Raw genomic sequence first — 21,062 nt, forward strand, 5'->3', positions numbered from 1 at the left:
GTGCTCCTTCTGACTGCATGGCAGTCAGTCCTGAGGCTGAAACAATCTGGAAACAGAGACTGTAACCATAGTGCTCCTTCTGGCTGCAGGGCAGTCCGTCCTGAGGCTGAAACTCGCTTTGCTGGGACTCTGGAAATTCAGGAGGCTCACAACTCAAGAAACTGCCGCGGTGTATGGGGGTGAGGGTTCAGCAAAGAAAGAGAAGTCAGTCAGTCTGAGCCCCTGGCCATTGTCTCCCCCAGCCTCTGTTCCTGCCAGAGGCTCAGACTAAGGAACCGAGATAGGCACCATCTTTTTCTGTTTGTAAGATAGTGTACCATGTTCATTAACACATGGGGCTGAAGCCCTGGAGGTGTTCCTAGGGTCTCAGCAACTAGCCTGGATTCTCTGTTGGTGGATGTACTTCAGAGTCGGGGTGGACGCTCACAAGGCTAAGAATAAAGCTCAGGTCCTGCCAAGGAAGGCCTAGACTTCCCCACAGTCCCAGCCTGTACAGCCGGGTTAGAAAGAAGACTGTGTTATCACCACCGCCAAGTCCTTCTGTCCCGCTCCCCAGCTGCACGCCCCAGCCTCAGGAGGCTCCATGTCCTAAATTCTAAAGTCCATCTGGTGGGACCCCCACCCCCGCATCTCGTGGTTGCGTTCCTACCCCAAATGGACAGAAAGTCCAAAGCAGCCTCCCTCAGTTCTGGCCTCCACTGATGGAGAGGGCAACTGCCAAGCCCTTAGGGGCTCAGATGAGACTAAGACTATCTGGACCAATCTGGACCTCTTTAGCTCTCAGCTGAACATTGGACAGGACTGCAGAAGAGGGAAGGGAATGAAAGTATTAAGGGTGAAGGGGCAGGAGCTTGTAGGCAGAAAGATTTAGGCCTCCTGGAGAATCCCAAAGGGCGGAGCCAACTGACCAAATCCTCCCAGTCCAAACTCAGCTCTCACTGCGCTGTTCCCCGAACACCTGGAGTAAGGTAGGTAAGGGCATGTCCCTCCCCAGGTGCCCACTCTGCTCCCTCTGGAGCCGGAATCCAGGTTTCTGCCTCTCCGTGAGCGCTTCCCTCATCCATTCTAGGGGCCCAGGCTGATGCCTTGGCTACCGGCTGGGTCCCCGCGGGCCTGCCCAGGACCCACGGGACCCCAAGGCCCGAGTTCGGGGGAGGGGGACTGGGGCGGCCGCACTGAGGTCTGCAGCCCTCTGGAGCGCCAGGCCCTGCGGCCGGGAGGCGTGCTGGGCAATAGGAAACGGGTTATTAGGAGGGAGTGGTGGAGCCGGGCCAGGCAGGAAGAAGCTAGAATAAGAAACATTTTTGCTCCAGCCCCTTCCCAGTCCCGGGAGGCCGCCGCGCTACTGCGCGGACCGAGCCTTTTCCCGGCTCCAGACCGGCTCTGGACGTGAGATCCCAGCCGCTTCTGGGGAGGAGAGGCGGGGGTCCTGCCGCCCCTTCCAAAGGTGAGTCAAGGTCGCGTGGGCCGAGCAGGGTGACCCATCCCTGGTCTCAGCGGACTTTTCCTTCGCGCAGATCTCAGCGACCTCTCAGAGATCTCTGAGATTCGTGAGAGGAGGGCTCAGTTTTAGCTGAATAAGAGAGCCAGCAGTCCTTGGGTTGTGAACACATACCTGCCTGTTACCCCACCTGAGAATGGGAGGGAGCTGGACAAATTCGGATGGGAAATCAAAAACTTTTACTCTTGCTAACTGTCCTGAGGCCTTTAGCTTCCCTTACCCAGTTCCAATGCATTCACTTAACTCTCTCTTCTATGCTTATCTGAGAAAATAAAATGGGACCAAGGATTCTTCCCCTCTGGGAGCTCCCTCCAGCCCCTCCAGGGTGCTGGGTTGACCTAGGGGTGACTTCCCCATGCCGTTGAAACTCCTCACGGAGCCCACGTTTTCCAGACCAGCTCTTGCTTCAGGAACTTGTCATTACACGGCCGTGTCCCAAATCTCACCTTTAACCCTAGATGGTCATAAAATTCCCCTGCCGTGGGTGTCCTTTACATCCAGGCCAAAGGGAATCCTAGACTTTCCCCAGGCTGGGATCCTAGACTGTCAGCCCGTTCTGGAGAGGTCTGCTCGGGCTGGCGGCTTTCTTAGGCACACTCCTCTGTTTATGAGCAGCCTCAGTGAGAGTCAGGGTCTGTCCTCTCTTACCCCTCACTACTGTTTGTTCCCCTGTCTTCTCAATTATCCTTCTTTGTAGCATGTAGTATTCTATGTAGCATGGGAGATTGTTGTGCCCAGCTTGTAGAAGAGAAGCCTACTTCAGGCTTTGGTCAATGAGACCAGGGGACATCATGGCTGGCTTGTTCTTTCTGAGACAGAACTGGCCTCAGATTCTCAATCCTCCTGCCTCAGGAGGCCCTTGAGCGCTGGTCTGTGCTACCACACCTGACGATGGTTGAGCTTTCAGTAACACCAAGTGCATCTTTTACACCTGCCAACTTACTGCCAAGTTACACTTCTGCATTTGCCCGGGAATGGCACACGATCTTGCGCCAACCCCATAGCTAAAGGTAGTGGAGGCTTGGTCAGCCAGAGTCGACCCCTGTACTCCACAGGAGGCTCCTCTATCTGTGGTCTCCCTGCTGGGGATTTCAGTCACTGACAGTCAGCTGTGGAGTGAAAATAGTCACAGGAGCTTCCAGAAAGAAGGGTTTTTAAGGTTTAAATCCACACTGCCTCCAGAGTGTAGTGAGATCTCATTATCATCCCCATCTCATCGGTCATATGAATCATCTCTTTGTCTATGACTTCATGCTGTGTATGTTACCTGCCTGTTAGTCACCTAGTAGCTGTCAGCGTTATCAGGCTGACTGTGTATCGCTGTGCTTATGATCAAGTAACCTTTATTTCACTTAACAGCCCAAAGCGCAAGTGCAGCGGTGCTGACAGCTCAGATACACAAGGAGAAGCTAAAGGTGCTTCCTTTAAGTTCAAGGACAAAGTATTTTCTTATTAATATTAATGTCATCTGTGCCCAACATACAAGTTAAACTTTAGTATAGGTTTGTTATGAGTAGAGAGGAACAGGACGTGCAGTTTGGCCCTGTCAGTGTGGTTTGGGGACTCCTTACCTCAGATAAGGGGGGACCATTGCACTGTACCACTTTGCAGATGCCTAAGACTCTAAAACCCAGGCTTGCACTGCTATAGCCCACCACCATTGTGTTGATAGACCATGCAGGCAAATGCTGAAGGCAGCCATCCAAACGGCTGGGGCAGTGAGGCCCAGTGAGTGCTGAGTGCGGAAGATAGTTGAGCTTCTCCCAGCACTTTTCTGCCTTGGGACAGTCAGTGTGGGAGAGTCCTGCTGCTGGTGGAAGCAGGAGAAAAGATTGACAGCCACCATCCAGGCACACACCTGAGGCTCAAACACTGGGAAATCTGGCAAAGAACAGAGTTTCTGGGCCACGACGACAACACTATGCAATGAAAGCCGAGGAGAGCAGCAGTCAGGGACACCAGGGGGGCAGATTGCTAATGTCTGCTGAGACCAGAGACACCTTGTCCTGGGCTCACCTAGCTCCAGACAAATAGGAAGAGCAATGATTGAGGAAGGACTTGCTGTCCATCTATCATGTTTACCCGGTCATGTTCAGCACCCACTTCCTGTAGGAGTGTTGTGAGGCTCCGCAGAGACAAGCCGTAGAGCTCAGTGCCCGCAGAGTAAGGACAAGAGTGCTTTGCCTGCTATGATTTCCCTGCCTTAAGTTAATGTCTGAAAGTCGTCTAATACTTGTGATTTCAGGCCAACAGCAACAATGTTTCTGTCCACATGTCTTTCATGCAATTTTGCTAAGGAGTAAAAGAGAACCCTAAGATCTAGATTATGCCCCGGCCCCATTCTTAACCCGAGATGGGACTTGATCCATGCCATCACATTCCCAGGGCTGGACCAGGAGTGGCTTCCACATGGCTGCCCACCTTCCCCTAAGCTGCTGATGTTCAGAGCACGTTCTTTTCTCCCACACCCATGCTTACCCTCATGCAGCAGCGTCTCCAAGTCCCTGGTCTTGTGTTGCTCGCTGATGGGGAGGCACCTAGAAGGAGCTAAGGGTCCCGTCCCTCTGTGGCCCATGTCCACCCAGCCAGCAATGTGGAAAGAATGGAAACAAAGGAGATAGGTTTGGCTCTGTGCCAGACACCGTTCTCTAAACCTGGTGCATCTGATCCCAGATGGATCCGAATTCCCTGGGGAACTGTTTACAAATGCATGCTTTTATTTATTTATTTATCCCCTTCTTTCTTGATTTTTGGAGTCATGGTCTTGTTATGTAACCGAGGCTGACCCCAACATCTTAACTGTTCATTTGGCATCCCCCATTCTCCTGTCGCAGCCTTCAGAGTGTTGGATCACAGGCACCTTATCACTGTACCCTGCTCAAAGAACATTTCTGGCTGGTCTCAGACAGACTGAATGGGTGACACATCAAAGGAACTACTTAGTTAACCCACTGCATAAAGTTCTGAGATGCAGTAGAGCGGCAAGGGGTACATGGGGGCAGTTAGGGAGGCAGAAGTTTGGTAGCATGTCCCAGGATGTCTTGTTGCTAGCGGTTCCCATCTCATGGTCTCTCCTTAGCTACTTTCTGGGCAGGTGAAGTCTGCCACCAATGACTTCATGCCCATGGCCTCAGGACACGCCCTCTGCATTTATCCTCAGGACCCCTACAGAGTGCTTATCAGAATCCTAACTGACTTCTAGCAGGGGCAATAGGAAGGAGGTCAGGCCGAGGCTGGGACACAGCTGCAACAGCCCAGGTCTCTATTTCCTCCCCTAGACCGGGCCTCTGGAGCAGAGGAAACCCAGGCAGGAAGGCCAGGGCTGCCACTAGCCAGAAAGACCCACCAAGCCCCTCAGCCTGACCCTAGACATCCTGCTCCCAAAGCCTCAGCATCTTGGGTCTTCGTTTGGTACCAAGATTAGAACACGAGCCTCTGTGGTCTATGTGACTGTATGTCCAGACCTTCTCCTGTCATATCACAGGACAAGTTATGTCCAGCCCTTCTCATGACACATCACAGGACACGTATGTCCAGCCCTTCTCATGTCTTATCGTAAGTCATTCCATGTGTTAGTTCCCTAGCTGGAGATTCAGCCTTTACGTCTGCCGTTCAGACAGTCTGTGTTTTGACTTCTGCCCTTTTTGCGCAGCCTCAGCACCTACCCTCTGGTCCGGAGGCTTGGTGAAGGGAAAGCTGGTACAGCCCCTAAAGTCCTAGTTGATTTGGGTCCTGAGTTTCATTCATGCACCAGAATCCCCTTCTCCCCAGTGCTCATCCAACTTCTGAAGAGTCAAACATCAGGCAACTTCGCAAGGCCCAAATGTGTTTCACTTCCCATTACCACTGACTCTTCCCACACCCTTTCCCAGGACAAAAGAGGGGGGGCAGATGGCTCTGAGGGGGAACAGACTCTTTCCACCTAGACATAGACAGGCTGTGCATGGCTGCTACAAGCCTGGGGATGCAGGCAGGGGCTGACACCACTGGCTCAGGACACAGAGAAGGAAGAGTGGTGGAGAGGTTCTAGACTAGTGCTCCACTCTTGCTACTGCAAGACAATTCTTTTTTTTTTTTTTTTTTTTTTTTTTGGTTTTTCGAGACAGGGTTTCTCTGTGGTTTTGGAGCCTGTCCTGGAACTAGCTCTTGTAGACCAGGCTGGTCTCGAACTCACAGAGATCCGCCTGCCTCTGCCTCCCGAGTGTTGGGATTAAAGGCGTGCGCCACCACCGCCCGGCTTGCAAGACAATTCTAATGGAGTCTGGCCAGTCTCCTCCCCTGGCCTGACTCTCTCCTCTAAAACCAGAGCTGGGAGGGGAGCGGGACAAAGAGATGGCTAAGGAGGTGATGATGCTTGCCACGTAAACTTGGTGACAAAACCCATGTAAAGGTAAGAGGAGAGAACCAACTCCACAGAATTGCCCTCTGATCTCCACACTTGTGCATTGGCACAGGGGCCCTTAAACACAGACACAATAATAATGAATGAAATTTTTAAAAAATCATAAAACTGGAGCTGGGGTTGGTGGTTTGTAAGGTCCCAGCTCCAGGTGCCCCCTTTAGACCCTGTTCTACTTCGAGCCTGCCTTGGGCTCCCTGCTGTGCGTGACTCCAGCCTGTCCTATCCAGACTTCAATCTAAACAATCTTGATTCCTGTTGCCGGCCTGGCGGGACCCTGAATGGCAGGAAGTGAAGACAGGAGCCTGTTTATGTTTGAAGCAGCCAGGCATGGGGGTGGGGGGCACTGGGAAAGGGTGGGCAGGGGTGGAGACTGGAGGGGTTGGCAAGTGGCAGAGGACAGAGGGGAGCTAGGAAAGACGTGTTCTTCCACTATAGCAGTGACCGTCTGTGCTGCCCACCCCAGTCTGCTCCTGTCGGAACCCAGCAGTGGGGCACAGAGCCGGGATGCCCTCTGGCTCACATCATTTAAACTCGCTCTCCACCCTCACCCCCAACAGATGGTTTCCATGGGGAAGTGAAGCAGGACTTCCCTTGCAGGCCCCGCCCTAAAGTCAGCCGTAGGAGTGGGGAGGTGGCTTCCCTGCCTCCCCCCCCAGAAATACTCCCAGTGGTTTCCTCCTGGTAGGAGGGGACCTTGGTCACCCACAGCTGTCACATTTTGCAGATCTCACCGCATCTCTGCTCCTATCTCCAAGGACCATGACCTCAGAGATCCCCAGAAAGGGCCTTCTGATGCTGCTGGTGGCCTTGGGCCTAACCAAGGGTGAGTATGGGAGGGGCAGTGTGCGAAACAGGGGCCTGAATGGAGGAAGGCCATCTGGGCTCAGCTCAGCTTTGGCTGGGGCTGGATCCGAGAAGCTGAGAACAGGAGCCTAGCAAGAGGGTAGAGAGTGACTCCTATGGACTAGTCCCCAGGAGCCTAGCAGGAGGGCAGAGGGTAACTCCTATAGACTAGTCCCCAGGAGCCTAGCAGGAGGGCAGAGGGTGACTCCTATAGACTAGTCCCCAGGAGCCTAGCAGGAGGGCAGAGGGTGACTCCTATAGACTAGTCCCCAGGAGCCTAAGAGGGTAGAGGGTGACTCCTGTAGACTAGTCCCCCAGGATCCTAGCAGGAGGGTAGAGGGTGACTCCTATGGACTAGTCCCCCAGGAGCCTAAGAGGGTAGAGGGTAGGCTCCTATGGAATAGTTCACCAGCTCCAATCTCCTCTTTATCTTGACTTGTAGGCTGAAGTTCCTTGCTGGGTAGAACCTACATCTTGGGTGGAGGCAATAGGGGTGTGAACAGGGAGAGTCTGGGACCAGAGCAGGACCTGTAGTAGGGAGAAGAACTCCCAGCACAGGCAGTAGACCAAAGCTGCCTTCTCACAGTCTCCACTGCCTGTGTGGCTGGGGGTAAGTCTCCTAGAGAAGGACAGCAAGTGGGTGGCATTAAAGACCAAGTCCTGAGGGTTTGCCTGTGAGATCAGAAGGGACAGGACGGTAGGAGGAAGTGCCTGGATTTCTCTTGTGTCTTCCAGGAGGTGTGGTAAAGGCCTCCAGGGATCGGCTGGTGAACTGCACTTGTGAGAGCCCACACTGCAAGAAACCAACCTGTCAGGGGGCATGGTGCACAGTGGTGCTGGTTCGCGAACAGGGAGGGCACCCCCAGGTCTCTCGGGGCTGCGGGAACATGAACCAGGAACTCTGTTTGGGACGCCCCACAGAGTCTTTCAATCACCACTGCTGCTATCGATCCTTCTGCAACCACAATGTGACCTTGGTGCTGGAGGGTACGTCCAGAGGCTCTTCCGCTCTTCCGCATCTGAGAGGGTGTGGGGAGGTGGGATGCTGGGATCTAACAGTCAGGGCCAAGAGAGCTGGCCTGGTGGAGCTGGGACTCAATATCCCTCTCTCCCCAGCCACCCCAACTCCTTCGGAGGGGTCAACAAATACCTACCTGCCTCTGATCTTGGGTCCCGTGCTGGCCTTGCTAGTCCTGGTGGTCTTGGGTGCTCTGGGCTTGTGGCATGTCCGGCGAAGGCAGGAGAAGCAGCAGGGTCTGCACAGTGACCTGGGCGAGTCCAGCCTCATCCTGAAGGCGTCCGAACAGGGAGACAGCATGTTGGGGGTATGGACCTGGGACAACCTGGGACCTGGAGGGTGGGTATGTAAACAGGAGCACCAGTATCAGGGGGTCACCCAAAGACGGCAGTGAGAATCAGGCAGTGCCCCAACAGTGGGACAGAGGTAGGGAGTGGAGAAAGGGGCTGTGGCTGATGGCAGCCACTCAGTGGCTACTTGGTATTCCTAGGACTTCCTGGACAGCGACTGCACCACTGGCAGTGGCTCGGGACTCCCCTTCCTGGTGCAGAGGACAGTAGCCCGGCAGGTCGCACTGGTGGAGTGTGTGGGTAAGCAATGAGTAGCCAGGGACTAAAGGCTCCGGTAACCCTGGAGAGATCAGGAAGCTCTTGGCTTCCAGGATCACAAGTGGGGCCAGCCACTTGGCAGGACACGGGTTGGTTATGCCTCAAGGTTACGTTCTTCTGCAAGGACAGTTATGATAACCTAAGGGTAGCCCAAATCTGGGGCAGGATGTGGATTAAGTTATGTAGAAATTCGGGTTTGGGGACAGCAGGATAGCTCAGAAGGTGAAGGCACGTGCTACCAAGCCTGAGGGCCTAAACCTAACCCTGGTATGGACTTGGTGAAAGGAGAGAACCGTCTTCCACGGTTGCCCTTTGACTTACACATGTGATCCTAGTCCGTGTGCATTAAACACATGCACACATACAAATAAATAAATGTAATTTTAAGAAGTTTAAAAGCTGGATGTGGTGGCATATGCCTTAATCCCAACACTTAGGAGGCAAAGGCAGGCAGATTTCTGTGAGTTCAAGGTCAGCCTGGTCTATATGGCAAGTTCCAAGTTGGCCAGTGACACACAATGAGAACGTGTCTGAAAAAAAAAAGTCAAAAATAAACTCAGGATTTGCAGAAGGTGTCTTTGCAGCATTCAGAGTTGGGGGTGGGGCTTGTAGGGCTGTTGTGTGTCTAGTGTGTGACCCTTGTTCTTCCCTTGGTCATTGGCTTAGGAAAGGGCCGATATGGCGAGGTGTGGCGGGGTTCATGGCACGGCGAGAGTGTGGCTGTCAAGATTTTCTCCTCACGGGATGAACAGTCCTGGTTCCGGGAGACGGAGATCTACAACACAGTTCTGCTTAGGCACGACAACATCCTAGGCAAGGAGAGGACATGTCTGCTATTCCAGGCCTAGGTGTCCCAAGCCCCTTAGCTCAGGACTGGAATAGACAGAACGCGGGGTATTGGTCTAACCCTGAGTGACTCCCAAACCCCTTCAACCTTTAACCTCTGACTCCAGCCATGTCATCAACCTCTGCCCCCCCCCCCCCCGCCCCCCGCAGCCCCTCAGCCTTAGCTTCCCCTCACCACCCCCGCCACTCCTTCCTCCTCAACATTTTGACGGAATCACATCCTTTTACCTACAGGCTTCATCGCCTCTGACATGACCTCGCGCAACTCCAGCACGCAGCTGTGGCTCATCACCCACTACCACGAGCACGGCTCCCTCTATGACTTTCTGCAGAGGCAGACGCTGGAGCCCCAGTTGGCCCTGAAGTTAGCCGTGTCCGCGGCCTGCGGCCTGGCACACCTGCATGTAGAGATCTTTGGCACTCAAGGCAAACCAGCCATCGCCCATCGTGACCTCAAGAGCCGCAATGTGCTGGTCAAAAGCAACTTGCAATGTTGCATTGCAGACCTGGGTGAGCAGGACTGGAGGGGCGGAGCTTCACAGGTGGGTGGGGCTCGCATGCTCAGTTCTGCCTGTTTCTGTGGGGGAGAGAATTAGCGCTTTAAAACCTGTTTCCTAGCGGGGCACTCGGGAGGCAGAGGCAGAGGCAGGTGGATCTCTGAGTTAGAGGCTAGCCTGGTCTACAGAGTGAGATCCAGAACAGCCAGGGATACACAGAGAAACCCTGTCTCAAAACAAACAGATTGTTTCCAGCCCAGACTCCTCTGCCATTCACTCTACTTCCAGAAAGAGGATGGGGAGGCAGCAACGCCTTACTCTGACTGAAGTTCTACGATGTGAAATGGGCATCATAATGCCTACTTTGCCTTTGGGTTCTTGGGAACCTTGAGAGCGGTATAAAGCAAAGGGTACATGGGACAGAAGTTCCCCTCTGGCCCTGTCTGTATTCCAGGCCGTCTCGGGACAGGTCTCCATTGCCTTGCTCCTCTGTGTCTGTTTCTGTCCTCACTGCATCTGACTCTAGCCCGGGCTCCCCTGGATGGGAGTGGCCGTCCTCTGTGGGTGCCCTGGAGGACTGACAAGCCAAATACCCACAGGACTGGCTGTGATGCACTCCCAGGGTAGTGACTACCTGGACATTGGCAACAACCCCCGAGTGGGAACCAAGAGGTACATGGCACCCGAGGTGCTGGATGAACAGATCCGAACCGACTGCTTTGAGTCATACAAGTGGACGGACGTTTGGGCCTTCGGCCTAGTGCTGTGGGAGATTGCCCGGCGGACCATCATCAATGGTGAGGGCCCACCATATGCAGCGTGCATGTGTGTCTGTGCGTGTGTGTGTGTATGTTTGTGGTGTGTGTGTGTTGCATGTAATAGATAGAGACTTGGCTTCCTTAGGGGTGGGGGATGGGAGGAGGGTGTGTGACCTGGGGGATTATGGGAGGTGGGGGGCTGGTGCCTGTGACCTGAGGGTTTGAGACTAGCTCTCCCAGCATTCCGTTACTGCTGTTTATCAACTAGTTCAGCACAGATGGACTTTTAAGGTTCCTCTGAGCCTGTGAGAGTGTGGATCTGGCCCTGAAGTCTTGAGTTAGAAATAAATAAATAAATAAAAATCCCAGAGCTGGGGGATACAGCTCAGTGGTAGAATGCTTGCTGCAGTTGCAGAGATGATCCAAATTAAGTATTTAGAACAATATCTAGAAGCTGGCCTTAGTGGCCCACACTTAATAATCTCAGTACTCAGGAAGCAGAAGAATTGCCCCAAGTTCAAGGCCAGCAGGTCTATATAAATAGTGATTTTCAGATCATCCAGGACTACAGAGAGACCCTGACAAAAATTAAAAAGAAATAAAAATAAAAAAGAATGAAAGAAGCAAAAAAAACAGATAGTGCCTAGAGCTAAATATTAGCGGTCATCGTGAAAAAGCGCCTGTGTAATATTATTCCATTTTATAAAGAAGAGTCTAAGAGGCAGGGTTATAGCTGGCTAGAGGCAGCAGCAGGACTTAAGCCAGCCACCTGACTCTGGGCCAGTGTCCTCTGTCCCGTGACAATTAAATGTTGACCCTTAATTCTTTGACTTCTTTGCTCACACGTAAGCTATCTGGTATCTGTGTTGCCTGTCTATTGCAGCCTCGTTATAACAGTCGATTACCGTGGGAGACCTTAACTGGGAGAGGCTGGCAGAAGCCCTCGCCCTGTGCTTGCTGCCCTGTGCAACCTGGGTTGATGGCCTCTCAGTCTCGGGGTAGATGGAGGAGCACAGGCTAACTGCTGCAATGTTAGCTTTCCTGGAGGCTGTCCATGACCACGGTTGCCAGGAGTCCAGAAAGATTAGGACAATCCCTGGACCAGACTAGAGCCCTGCTCCCTGGGAGCAGAGATGCTGTCACTTCCTGGACATCTACCAGAAGCCAGCCTTTTGCAACTTCATCTTTCCTCAGTGGTCACTTGTTGATAGCAGAGACCCAGGTGTCCTCACTCTCCTAGAGTCTCCAGGGGTTCCAGTCCCTGGGCATGAACCGCTAAAGTCAGCTATGTGAGGCTGGAGCTAGAGAAGGGGCACCTCGATGAAACCAAAGAACTCTTGGGCCTGGCTATAGGCAGGAAAGGAAGGACTGGTGGATCGGCCTTGGGCTCCCTGGGTGGAGGGGAAGCTCTGTCAGCCCCACACAGACTCCGGGCGCATTATAAACACTGTAATCTGGTGTCAGCCCCGGCACTGATTAAAGGCTCATTAGACTCGCTCAGGCCTCTGCAAATCACTGATTAGGGCGCCAGCGGCACAGGGGCGGCCTGGAAGACTGCCGTGGGGAGAACAGCTGGTGAAGGCTTCATTGAAGTTGTGGCCTACATGGTCACAAAAACAGCCTAGGATTGGGAAGCAGGAAGAGGCACGAGACTGCCTCTGACCCCACAGATATACCTTTCAAAAGGGCTCCTGTTTCGGTGCCCTTGGGATAACACAGGGTGGGGATGCTGCTGGCTGTGGGGTCTGCAGAGGGATGAGCCTTCCCTGATAGGGAGTAGATTAGATGCTATGAACCAGGGAATAAATCATTTCCTCTTAGGATAGGTGTCTTTTCTGTCCTTTGTCCCTGTTTCAGCCCTACCATAGATGTAGCTGAGAGGTCAGAAGCATGGGATTTGGTGTAGGATTTTGGCCTTCAGTCGCTCACTACCTGTCGATCCTTAGAGACAAGTCACTGTCTTTAGAGCTGTTCTGGCTAATAAGGAGAACTACAGTGCTACAGTCCCTACGGGCTGCTGTGAGGTCCGTGCCCAGCACCAAGGACCCTGCCTGGCACACAGGAAGTGCTCTGGAATACCAGCCATCAGTATCACCAATCAGGGAGTGGTACCCAGGCTACCCAGGTCCAGGATGGAAGACAGCTGAGGACGATGGAAATGCGATCCTGCCTAGGAAGCTAAGATGGGTTTTAAGTCCTGAGTCTGCTGTGACTGGCTAGGCAACCTGAGTAGAGTGCTTCTTAGCCTGAGTCTCTTCATCCAGGATGCACACAGCATAGAGCTATCATGAGGACTAGTGGGAAAGTGTGTCATGTGCTTCTTAAGGCAAACACCACCTGGGAAGTACAAAATACATAGTAATTCTGTGCTATGCGTACAATTGTTACATTGTAGGACAGGGATTACATTGTAGGATTGGACCTTTAGCAAGCAATATGGTTTAGCTCCAGGTCCCTTGGGACAGAGGCCAGGCAAAGTTTTCCCCTGGGTGCTCTCTGGTCTCCCTAAGTCTCAAGTGATCACACTATCCCCCTCGAACCCCCAGGCATTGTGGAGGATTACAGGCCGCCCTTCTATGACATGGTACCTAATGACCCCAGCTTTGAAGACATGAAAAAGGTGGTGTGTGTTGACCAACAGACCCCCACCATTCCTAACCGGCTGGCCGCAGATCCGGTAAGGCCTCTGTGGGGGGTGGGCTGCAGCTGGGCTGGGATTGGCCTGGGACGGGTTGATTCTCAGCTGGGAGTTCTGGATTCAGGATCCTGTGCTTCCTGGATAGATCTTGGGTGTCCTGGGTGTTCCCCCTACACACCCAGCTTGTGAATCGCTCACCCTTCTTGGATCTTCTGGTCAGTGTAAGATTTTTAGAACCTTTTTCCTTACCCATGAGAATCAGAAGGCCTATGCTAAATTTCTCCTATCAGATTTTTCTTGTTGATTTTGATTTTTTTTCAAGATATTCCACACTTACACAAAGCAATACAAGTATATATAAAAACATACATTACATATATACACATATATATAATATAATAAAATGCTTCTAAATACTCACTCTCAGACATGTACACACATATACATCTAGGCAGACTCTTGGTACCATGAGGACAAAAATTCTGTTTTTTAGCTTACCCTTTTTTTTGAGACAGAAGTCTTATTATGTAGCCCTTTAAAAAGCTGAGGGTGGGACTGGAGAGATGGCTCAGTCGTTAAGAGCACTGGCTGCTCTTCTAGAGGTCCTGAGTTCAATTCCCAGCAACCACATGGTGGTTCATAACCCTCTATAGTGAGATCTGGTACCTTCTTCTGGTATGCAGGCAGAACACTGTATATATAATAAATAAATTTAAAAAAAAAAGAGCTGGGTGTGGCAGCACAGGCCTTAATCTTAGCACTCAGGCAGAGGCAGGTGGATCTGCAGAGTTCAAGGGCCAGTCTGGTTTACAGAGTGAATACCAGGACAGCCAGGGTGACATAGAGAAACCCTGTCTCAAAAAACAAAAACAAGCCAGGCGGTGGTGGTTCACACCTTTAATCCCAGCACTCAGAAGGCAGAGGCAGGTGGATTTCTCTGAGTTCAAGGCCAGCCTGGTCTACAGGTTACACAAAGAAACCCTGTCTTGAAAAACAACAACAACAAAACCCAATATAAATTTCTCCTTTCAATTTCATGCAAACATAATGTATTTTGATCACATCCACCTCATTCTCCTCTCCTACCCCCCCCACCCCCCCGCGCCCGGCTCCTTTCAAGAAGCCCCTTCTACTTCTCATTCTAATATTTCCACTTAGTAACTGGATGCACTCAGTGAATTTTTACTGAAAGATAATGAATATATGCATGTATACATCAGAGGCCGCATAGATGCATTCCTGTGCACACGCACATACTCACTCTCAGGAGCCGGAGGAGACAGGTTGCCACATCCAAGGGCCACTGAACTTCTTGGGATAGGCTCATTCCTGGACAGAGGCCCACCCTTGCCACACTCTCGGTCACTCATGGTACCCTGTGCTTCACCAGGGTGGGCTCTCCTGCTGGCTTGCTGCCACCTTCTCACCCTTGCCTTCTCCCTTCCACTCTCTTTCGTTTCTTGCCTTTCTCTCCCCCCCCCGCCCCCCGCCTGGCCTTTCTCCTCCTATGTCTCCCACACTGAGCCATTGCTTCCTCTCCCTCTGCCTCCTTTCCATCTTCTGACTCCTCTGCCTGTCTCTCACCCCCGCCCCCAGGTCCTCTCCGGGCTGGCCCAGATGATGCGGGAGTGCTGGTACCCCAACCCCTCTGCTCGCCTCACCGCGCTGCGCATCAAGAAGACTTTACAGAAGCTCAGCCACAACCCAGAGAAGCCCAAAGTGATTCACTAGCCCAGGGTCGCTGGACTCCTTCACCTGAGGCGTGTGGTGAGGTAGAAGATGAACCCTATCTGGGTAGAGGTAGTGCAAGTGTGCACGCTGTCCTGTGTGTGCCTGCCCAGCTTGGCCCCCAGCCCATCCAGTCAAAAATACAACTGGGCTGAAATTCGATCTGCCTCTGTCTGGCCTGCTCAAAGTGGCGGGCTCTCTGACGCCTGGATGGACTTCCCATCCCCAAAGCCAGCAGACTACACCCCTGCCACTCCCAGGGCAGGGTAGCCAAGCCAGAGAACCCCGGGCTCAAATCCTGAGCTTGCAATCTCTCCTACCCTTGGTCAACCTTTCTGCCCCACCGGAGCTGCCAGAATGGCACGGGGCCCTGTCCAGCTTCAGCAGACACTCCATCGTGCCAGGGCCCAGTGGGAGAGACGCAGCGGCCTCAGTTTCTCACTGTGGGTTTTTATCACTTCAATGATGCCTTTCCTGACTAGACACTGACTATTGAATGCCAGTCTCTCAGGTGAAGTGGCACCTGATCCTGCCACCCTCTGTCCCCTTACCATCCCAGCTGACTCATGAGGGTATCAAAATCCAAGGGTCTTCTGAGGAGAAGGAAGGTCGAAATTGCTGGAGAAGAGCCAGCATTGCTCTGTTCGATAGAAGAGGGACCTGTCTGTCTTAAGATCTTAGATTTGGCCCGGGTATCCTTTGAGGCTTCTCTGACCCCGATTTTCGCTGAAGCTCAGCATGCATAAAAGCTCAGTCCATCAGTCATCAACTGCTCCTGTCCCCCTCCCCAGTCGTTTGCCTCAAGCTGGGGTGTGGAATAACTCTGGGTCCAGGACAACCTAAAGCAGCTCCTGGTCCACTCTCCAAACCCCAGTTCTTTCCTGCAGCTATACTAGTGGCCACCCTGGGACGCGGCAGCACTGGACCCTCTGACTCCCTCTGTGGCTTGGCCTTCTTTGTCCCAGGACTCAGGAGTGGTTTCCAAGACTGAAAAGAAACTTGGCTCTTGTCAAGAAGCCTCCAGCTACCAGGGTTCTGCTCCCTCCTGGCCTTGACTCGTCCAGGCCCCAGAAAGTGGACCTCAGGAGAACCTGGCCTAGAACAACACCAGAAGCCTGGTATTTAGACATGTGAGGGGTATACACTCATGTGCTGACAAGGGCAAATGAAGCCTGGGTGGATAGACTGAAGAGAAGTGGTTTACAGCAAGGCTTGGGGGGGGGGGGGCTCAGGCAAGAGACAAGATCATCCTCAATTTTAGGAAGACCTGGCCTAGCTGGCCACACACACACACACACACACACTCCCCATGAGTGTCTCTGTTGTATGTCCTCCCATCATCGTTTTTCTCAATGTACAAGGACCAAGGAGAACCAGGAAATGAAACTATATGAAAACAGAAGGTAGACCAGCGTTTCCCAGACCAGTGGGGCACAGTGGATGATTCTCTGGTGACTGCAGCCAGGGAATCGCCTTCCCGCCTGGAGGATTTTATTTCTACTGGACTTGGGAACAAACTCCTCCTTGGACTCCACAGCCAGAAACTGAAGACAGCAGCTCTTCCAGGGCTAGGAAATCCTAAGCGGAGAGCTGCGGAAGGACGGTTTGCCTGACGGGGACTTAGAAAAGAAAGGGGCTCTCTAGGGACAGCTATGTCCAAATGCTTCTAAGTGCAGATGTATGGATGAAACCTGCCTTTCTGTACTTAAAGTTACAGTTTATGGGAGCATTTAGCTGGTGAATGCAGGTCGTAGGGCCTGAATAAACCTTAGTTGCCCCATGAGTTTCTGCTACATCTTCTAAGGCTAGTACCTCCGCAGTGGTCCAGTTGCAGAGGTCCAGAGAGAACCCGAAGCACACATCACCAAATTGCCCTTGGACAAGACCGCTCTAGAACTAGAACCGCGCTGAGGTTCAAACTTTAGATCTCTCTCAGGGTAGGAAGCAACCTGATCCACGCCAGCCAGCCACGTCGCCCTCTGCTGGCCAACGCGCTGCCCAAGGCCGCACCCCCAACCCCCGCCTCGCGGAGCCGCCTGGCTCCTCCCAGCAGGCCCAGGCCCAGGCCCTCCTCCTTATCCACACTGCAGCGTGTGTGCTTGCGTGCGTGCGCTCAGCTTTTCTCGGCTGTAGGGACTGTGTCTGGAAGCCACACCTAGCAAAGGAGCTTTTTGGGTCCTTACTCAGAGGCGGCTCCGCCCCTCCCTGTTCAGTTCCTTCTTAATTCCCTCAGATGCTCTCCACCCCTTGTCTGGAATCAGTACACACCCCCAGAATGAAAAGCTCCTATTACCTGAAAACGCATCCCTGCTCAGATAACACCTCATGCCCCCTCTCTCGCCACCGGGAAAATTGTGAGCGACATGCCACTGGAGGGGTGGGGTAGAAAATGGAGGACAGGTACCGAAGGAGTTTATGGTACTGTCCAGCCCAGAAATACAAACTTTCTAAGAAAAGGGTACTGAACCTCTCTCAGGAAAATAGGGAGAGTGCCCGGTTTCTTCTGCGGTTGACGAGTTGTTGTACTCCCTGTTAGAATTATGCCCCAAACCTGCAGCCTTCTGCACTGGAGTCCTGGACCTCCTCCCTCGCACAGACCAGGCAAGACCTTTCCAGAAGCCCCTAGACGATGGGGATGTTCCCACCTTTTTCTCCTTCCAGGGCCCAGTGGTCCCACTGGCATGCAGATGGTCACAAGCAGTGGGAAAATGTCAGTGCAAGGTTTCCATGTAGGCTGGGCAGGATCTGGCAGGCCCAGCCCTTACCACACTTTGGAAGAGTCCTCGTGAGGTCACTGTGGTCCAAGGACACATGGACATCCCCATTACTGCCTTGGAAAGAAGAGAACCCATAAGTCCTTTGCTCTTTGCTTCTTTTTCCTGATTTCTCCAGGGGAACCCCAGCCTCCAGTTTCCTTATTACATATAAAAATTGAGGGTGCCACAGCATGCCGAACTGAGGTACCCCTGCAGCATAGCTGGGATAGTGAGGCTTGACTCTTCCTCTGTCAAGGTCTCTTGGTACCCAGGCCCTCCTGGGCAGTTCTTTTCCTTCCCAGGCTCTGCCTCCCACAGTCCTGCCTCACACCAGCCTGTAAGGAAGGTGCCCCGCTTCCTCTGCCTTATCCCTCAGCCAAGTAGCGTGGTGCACACCCGCAGTTCCAGCACTTGGGAGGAGGAGGCCGGAAGATCAGGATTTCAAGATCATCCTCAGCTACAACACAATTTCAGGGGCCAGCAGGAGCTGCAAGCGAACGAAGAAATGACTAGTAGCCCAAGAGATGGCAAAATCATACTTTGAAAGCCCACCCTGAGGTAGACTGGGGGGTTGCCAAGTCCAGTGTCCCGGGGCTGGCAATGATGGTAGCTCTGGGTGGGCGACTTTTGAAACAAGCTGCCTCTACCAGGGCCACGTTCAGTTTGCTAGAAATAGAGACAGAGGACTTCTTGACTTTGCATATAATTTGCATAATGTCATAGACACAGTGTCTATTTTCAGGCAGTTTCCAGGTTCAAGTGTTGCCACCGCTGCCCTGAGGGGTGTCATGTTGAGATGAGTCTCTTCTGTTCTTCCTCACCCACCCACTCTTATTGACCTACATCCCAACCACAGGAGCACACGGGGGCAGGGGAGGGCTGTCCGTGGAGACCCAGCCTGCACCTTATCACCTCCATCACCAACAGCCCGGCTGCTTGCTCAAGGGCAGCTGAGAGCAGTAAATGAGGTCTAGGACTCAGGAGCTCTGGCTCCTTTCCTGCCTCTGCTACCAGAACTGCCAGTCTGAATGTTCTGTCTTCTGACAGTTTGGAGCAGGGAGGAGGACAGCTAGAAAAATAGGTTAACCTGGGCTTGAGCCACCCAGAAAGCCTTGCTTGCCCCCAGATAATCATGTTAGGGCAACAAATCTAACCTTCAGTCAGCCACTTGCGACTTCACTCAGACCCCTCTGAGCCACCAGACTCCTAATTTGATGATTTTTGTTTTTTAAGACAGAATTTAGAACTTAGGCTGTTCTCCCTATTGTGGTCAGGTTGGCCTCAAACTCTCCACCCTCCTGCCTCAACTCCCCAACTAGTGAGGTTACCAGCATGTGTCACCACACCCAGGTGGTGAACAATATCTCGAAAGCATCTGCTAAATAGGAAGAGGTGCAGTCCCCTCCTTCCCTCCAGCCCCAAGTCTATGCCACATGACGGCTGTGCCTGTCCCATGGCTGTGCCTGTCCCATGGCTGTGCCTGTCCCATGGCTGTGCCCTTCACCAGCACCAGCCTAAGGACTCAGAGGCAAACACCCAAAAGGGCTGATTGGGATGACTTATGGCTGCTTATGACCTTGGCTGGTACTTGGCTTCTTCTCTGGGAAGGAGGGGGACTGATAGAGATTAAGGCAAGACAATTCTCACTTTATAGTGACCTGTCCTTGGTCACCGAGGCTCCTGCTGGAGCTCCTTCAGCCGTCACTAGATGCCAGGGCAATGAGTCTGGATCCTGGAAATCCCAAGGCAGCTCAGTCAGGCAGATCAGCAGCAAGGCACTACCCAGAATTCTTAGTCTTTGGCGTCCATTCCCCCTGGACCTGCCTCATCCCTTCAGGCAGGCGTTTCCTGTTGATAAGAAGCTCAGTTACAAATACTGATAAAGAGATGAAAAAGGAAACGGACAGGCTAGGGTAGAATGGGTATTTGGTCTGCCTTTTCTACCCTCTGCCATCCTCCCCCTCCAACTGCTTCCCAGAACTAAGTAGAAAATAGGCCCCCACCTCCACACGGGGCCTTATTCTGGAGGTTCCAGGAATTTGGCCTGAAGACTTACATAGTTCTCAGAAGCCGGCCCTGGCACAGCCTGTCCCAGGAGGGGAGATTTGGAGGCAGGAAACATTGGGTGCTGAGTCCCCAAGTCCAGGGGCAAGGGCACAGGCACAGGAAGGATGGTCCCACAGGTTGGTCCATATGGGTTTTCCCGCTTCCTCTATCTCCCTCTTCTCATAGGCCTGTATCCAAGTTATGCTTCGGTGATTGGCTGGTCTATAATTAGTGGATTTTTCCGACTTTCTATTCTCAGGCTTATTGATGGAAAGTCTCATTAATTTTGACTCTACTAATTTGGAACCTATGGTCCTTCAGGACAAAACATGTGACCGATGTTTAAAACAACAAGCAAAGCAAACAAGTTTTCAAGGCATGCCCTATTGCACTCCCAGGGTTTGGATCTGCAGAGACCGATCTCTGAGTACTTTGCCTGTAGTTAGACTGATATGCCACCAGGTGGGTGAGGAGGCCCAGCCTGCCTCCGGACTTCAAGTTGTCCTTACTCAGGGACAGAAGGTACCACGGTTTCATGTTTTGCAATTCTTTTCTCCCCCTCCTCCATACACAGATGCAATTCCTTAATAAAGCTGGCAAACATACAGGAGTGGAGCAGGCAATTCTGTGTGCTCGAGGTTTAAAAATTAACCAGCCTGGGCATGTAGCACTGTGCTTGAACACTGCCTAGCATGCAGAGCCCTGGGTTCCATCCTCAGCACCACAGATAAGACAGAACAAAAGGAGCTGGAGAGATGGTTAAGAGCGCTGGCTGTTCTTCCACAGGACCCGGATTTAATTCCCAGCACCCACATGGCGGCTCACAATAGTCTGTGACTCCAGTTCCAGGGAACCCAATGCTCTCTTCTAACCTCTGCAGTCACCAGGCACATAAGTGGTGCATGGACATACATATATATACATATATACAGGCCAAATATATACACAAACACAGGCAAAAGATCCTTACACGTAAAATAATAATTCTTAGAAATTAAAAATAAAGTTTCAAAAAAAAAGAAAGAAAGAAAGGAAAGGAAAAGAAATAGCTACCTACAGTTTGGAGCCTGTCTCCTGAATTCTTCACTGTTACTAGGTCTGGTCACCACCCAGCAACGCCCGCGCCCTACTTTGTGGCTCTCACTGTACTTTGACACCGACGGAGCGGGCAAAGGTCAGTAAAGGATTTTATCCTCATCAAAACCTTCGGAGCCCTGACGGCTCCTGCAGAGACCTGGGGTTGATTCCTAGCTCCCACATGGTGGCTCACAGCCATCTGTGAGAGACTTGGTTGTAGGGGATCTGAGGCCCTTTTTTCCTTGGGCACTAGGCATGTATGCACAGACACACAGGCAGGGAAAACAACTGCCTCAACAGATTTAACGTTCACCCAGAGGAGGATGCTCATCAAGTCCTAAGTC

At 52.4% G+C, this 21,062-nt stretch overlaps 1 protein-coding gene across 2 annotated transcripts; it reads left to right on the forward strand.

Moving 5' to 3' along the window:
* Window positions 1-906: 906 nt before the first annotated feature.
* On the forward strand, window positions 907-16,613 carry Acvrl1 (activin A receptor like type 1). 2 transcript variants are annotated; one of them, XM_057791824.1, is made up of 10 exons: window positions 907-968; window positions 6,628-6,726; window positions 7,482-7,733; window positions 7,863-8,071; window positions 8,255-8,354; window positions 9,039-9,185; window positions 9,453-9,728; window positions 10,315-10,512; window positions 13,020-13,150; window positions 14,708-16,613. In XM_057791824.1, the coding sequence occupies exons 2-10, from the start codon at window positions 6,663-6,665 to the stop codon at window positions 14,840-14,842; spliced, it is 1,512 nt and encodes a 503-aa protein (XP_057647807.1). In that variant the 5' UTR covers window positions 907-968; window positions 6,628-6,662; the 3' UTR covers window positions 14,843-16,613. The 2 variants fall into 2 exon arrangements, with proteins under 2 accessions (XP_057647807.1, XP_057647806.1); XM_057791823.1 differs by lacking the exon at window positions 907-968 and adding an exon at window positions 1,318-1,447.
* Window positions 16,614-21,062: the final 4,449 nt, after the last annotated feature.

Source organism: Chionomys nivalis, chromosome 17 (genome assembly GCF_950005125.1).
Source record: "Chionomys nivalis chromosome 17, mChiNiv1.1, whole genome shotgun sequence".
In the NCBI taxonomy this organism is placed as follows: domain Eukaryota; kingdom Metazoa; phylum Chordata; class Mammalia; order Rodentia; family Cricetidae; genus Chionomys; species Chionomys nivalis.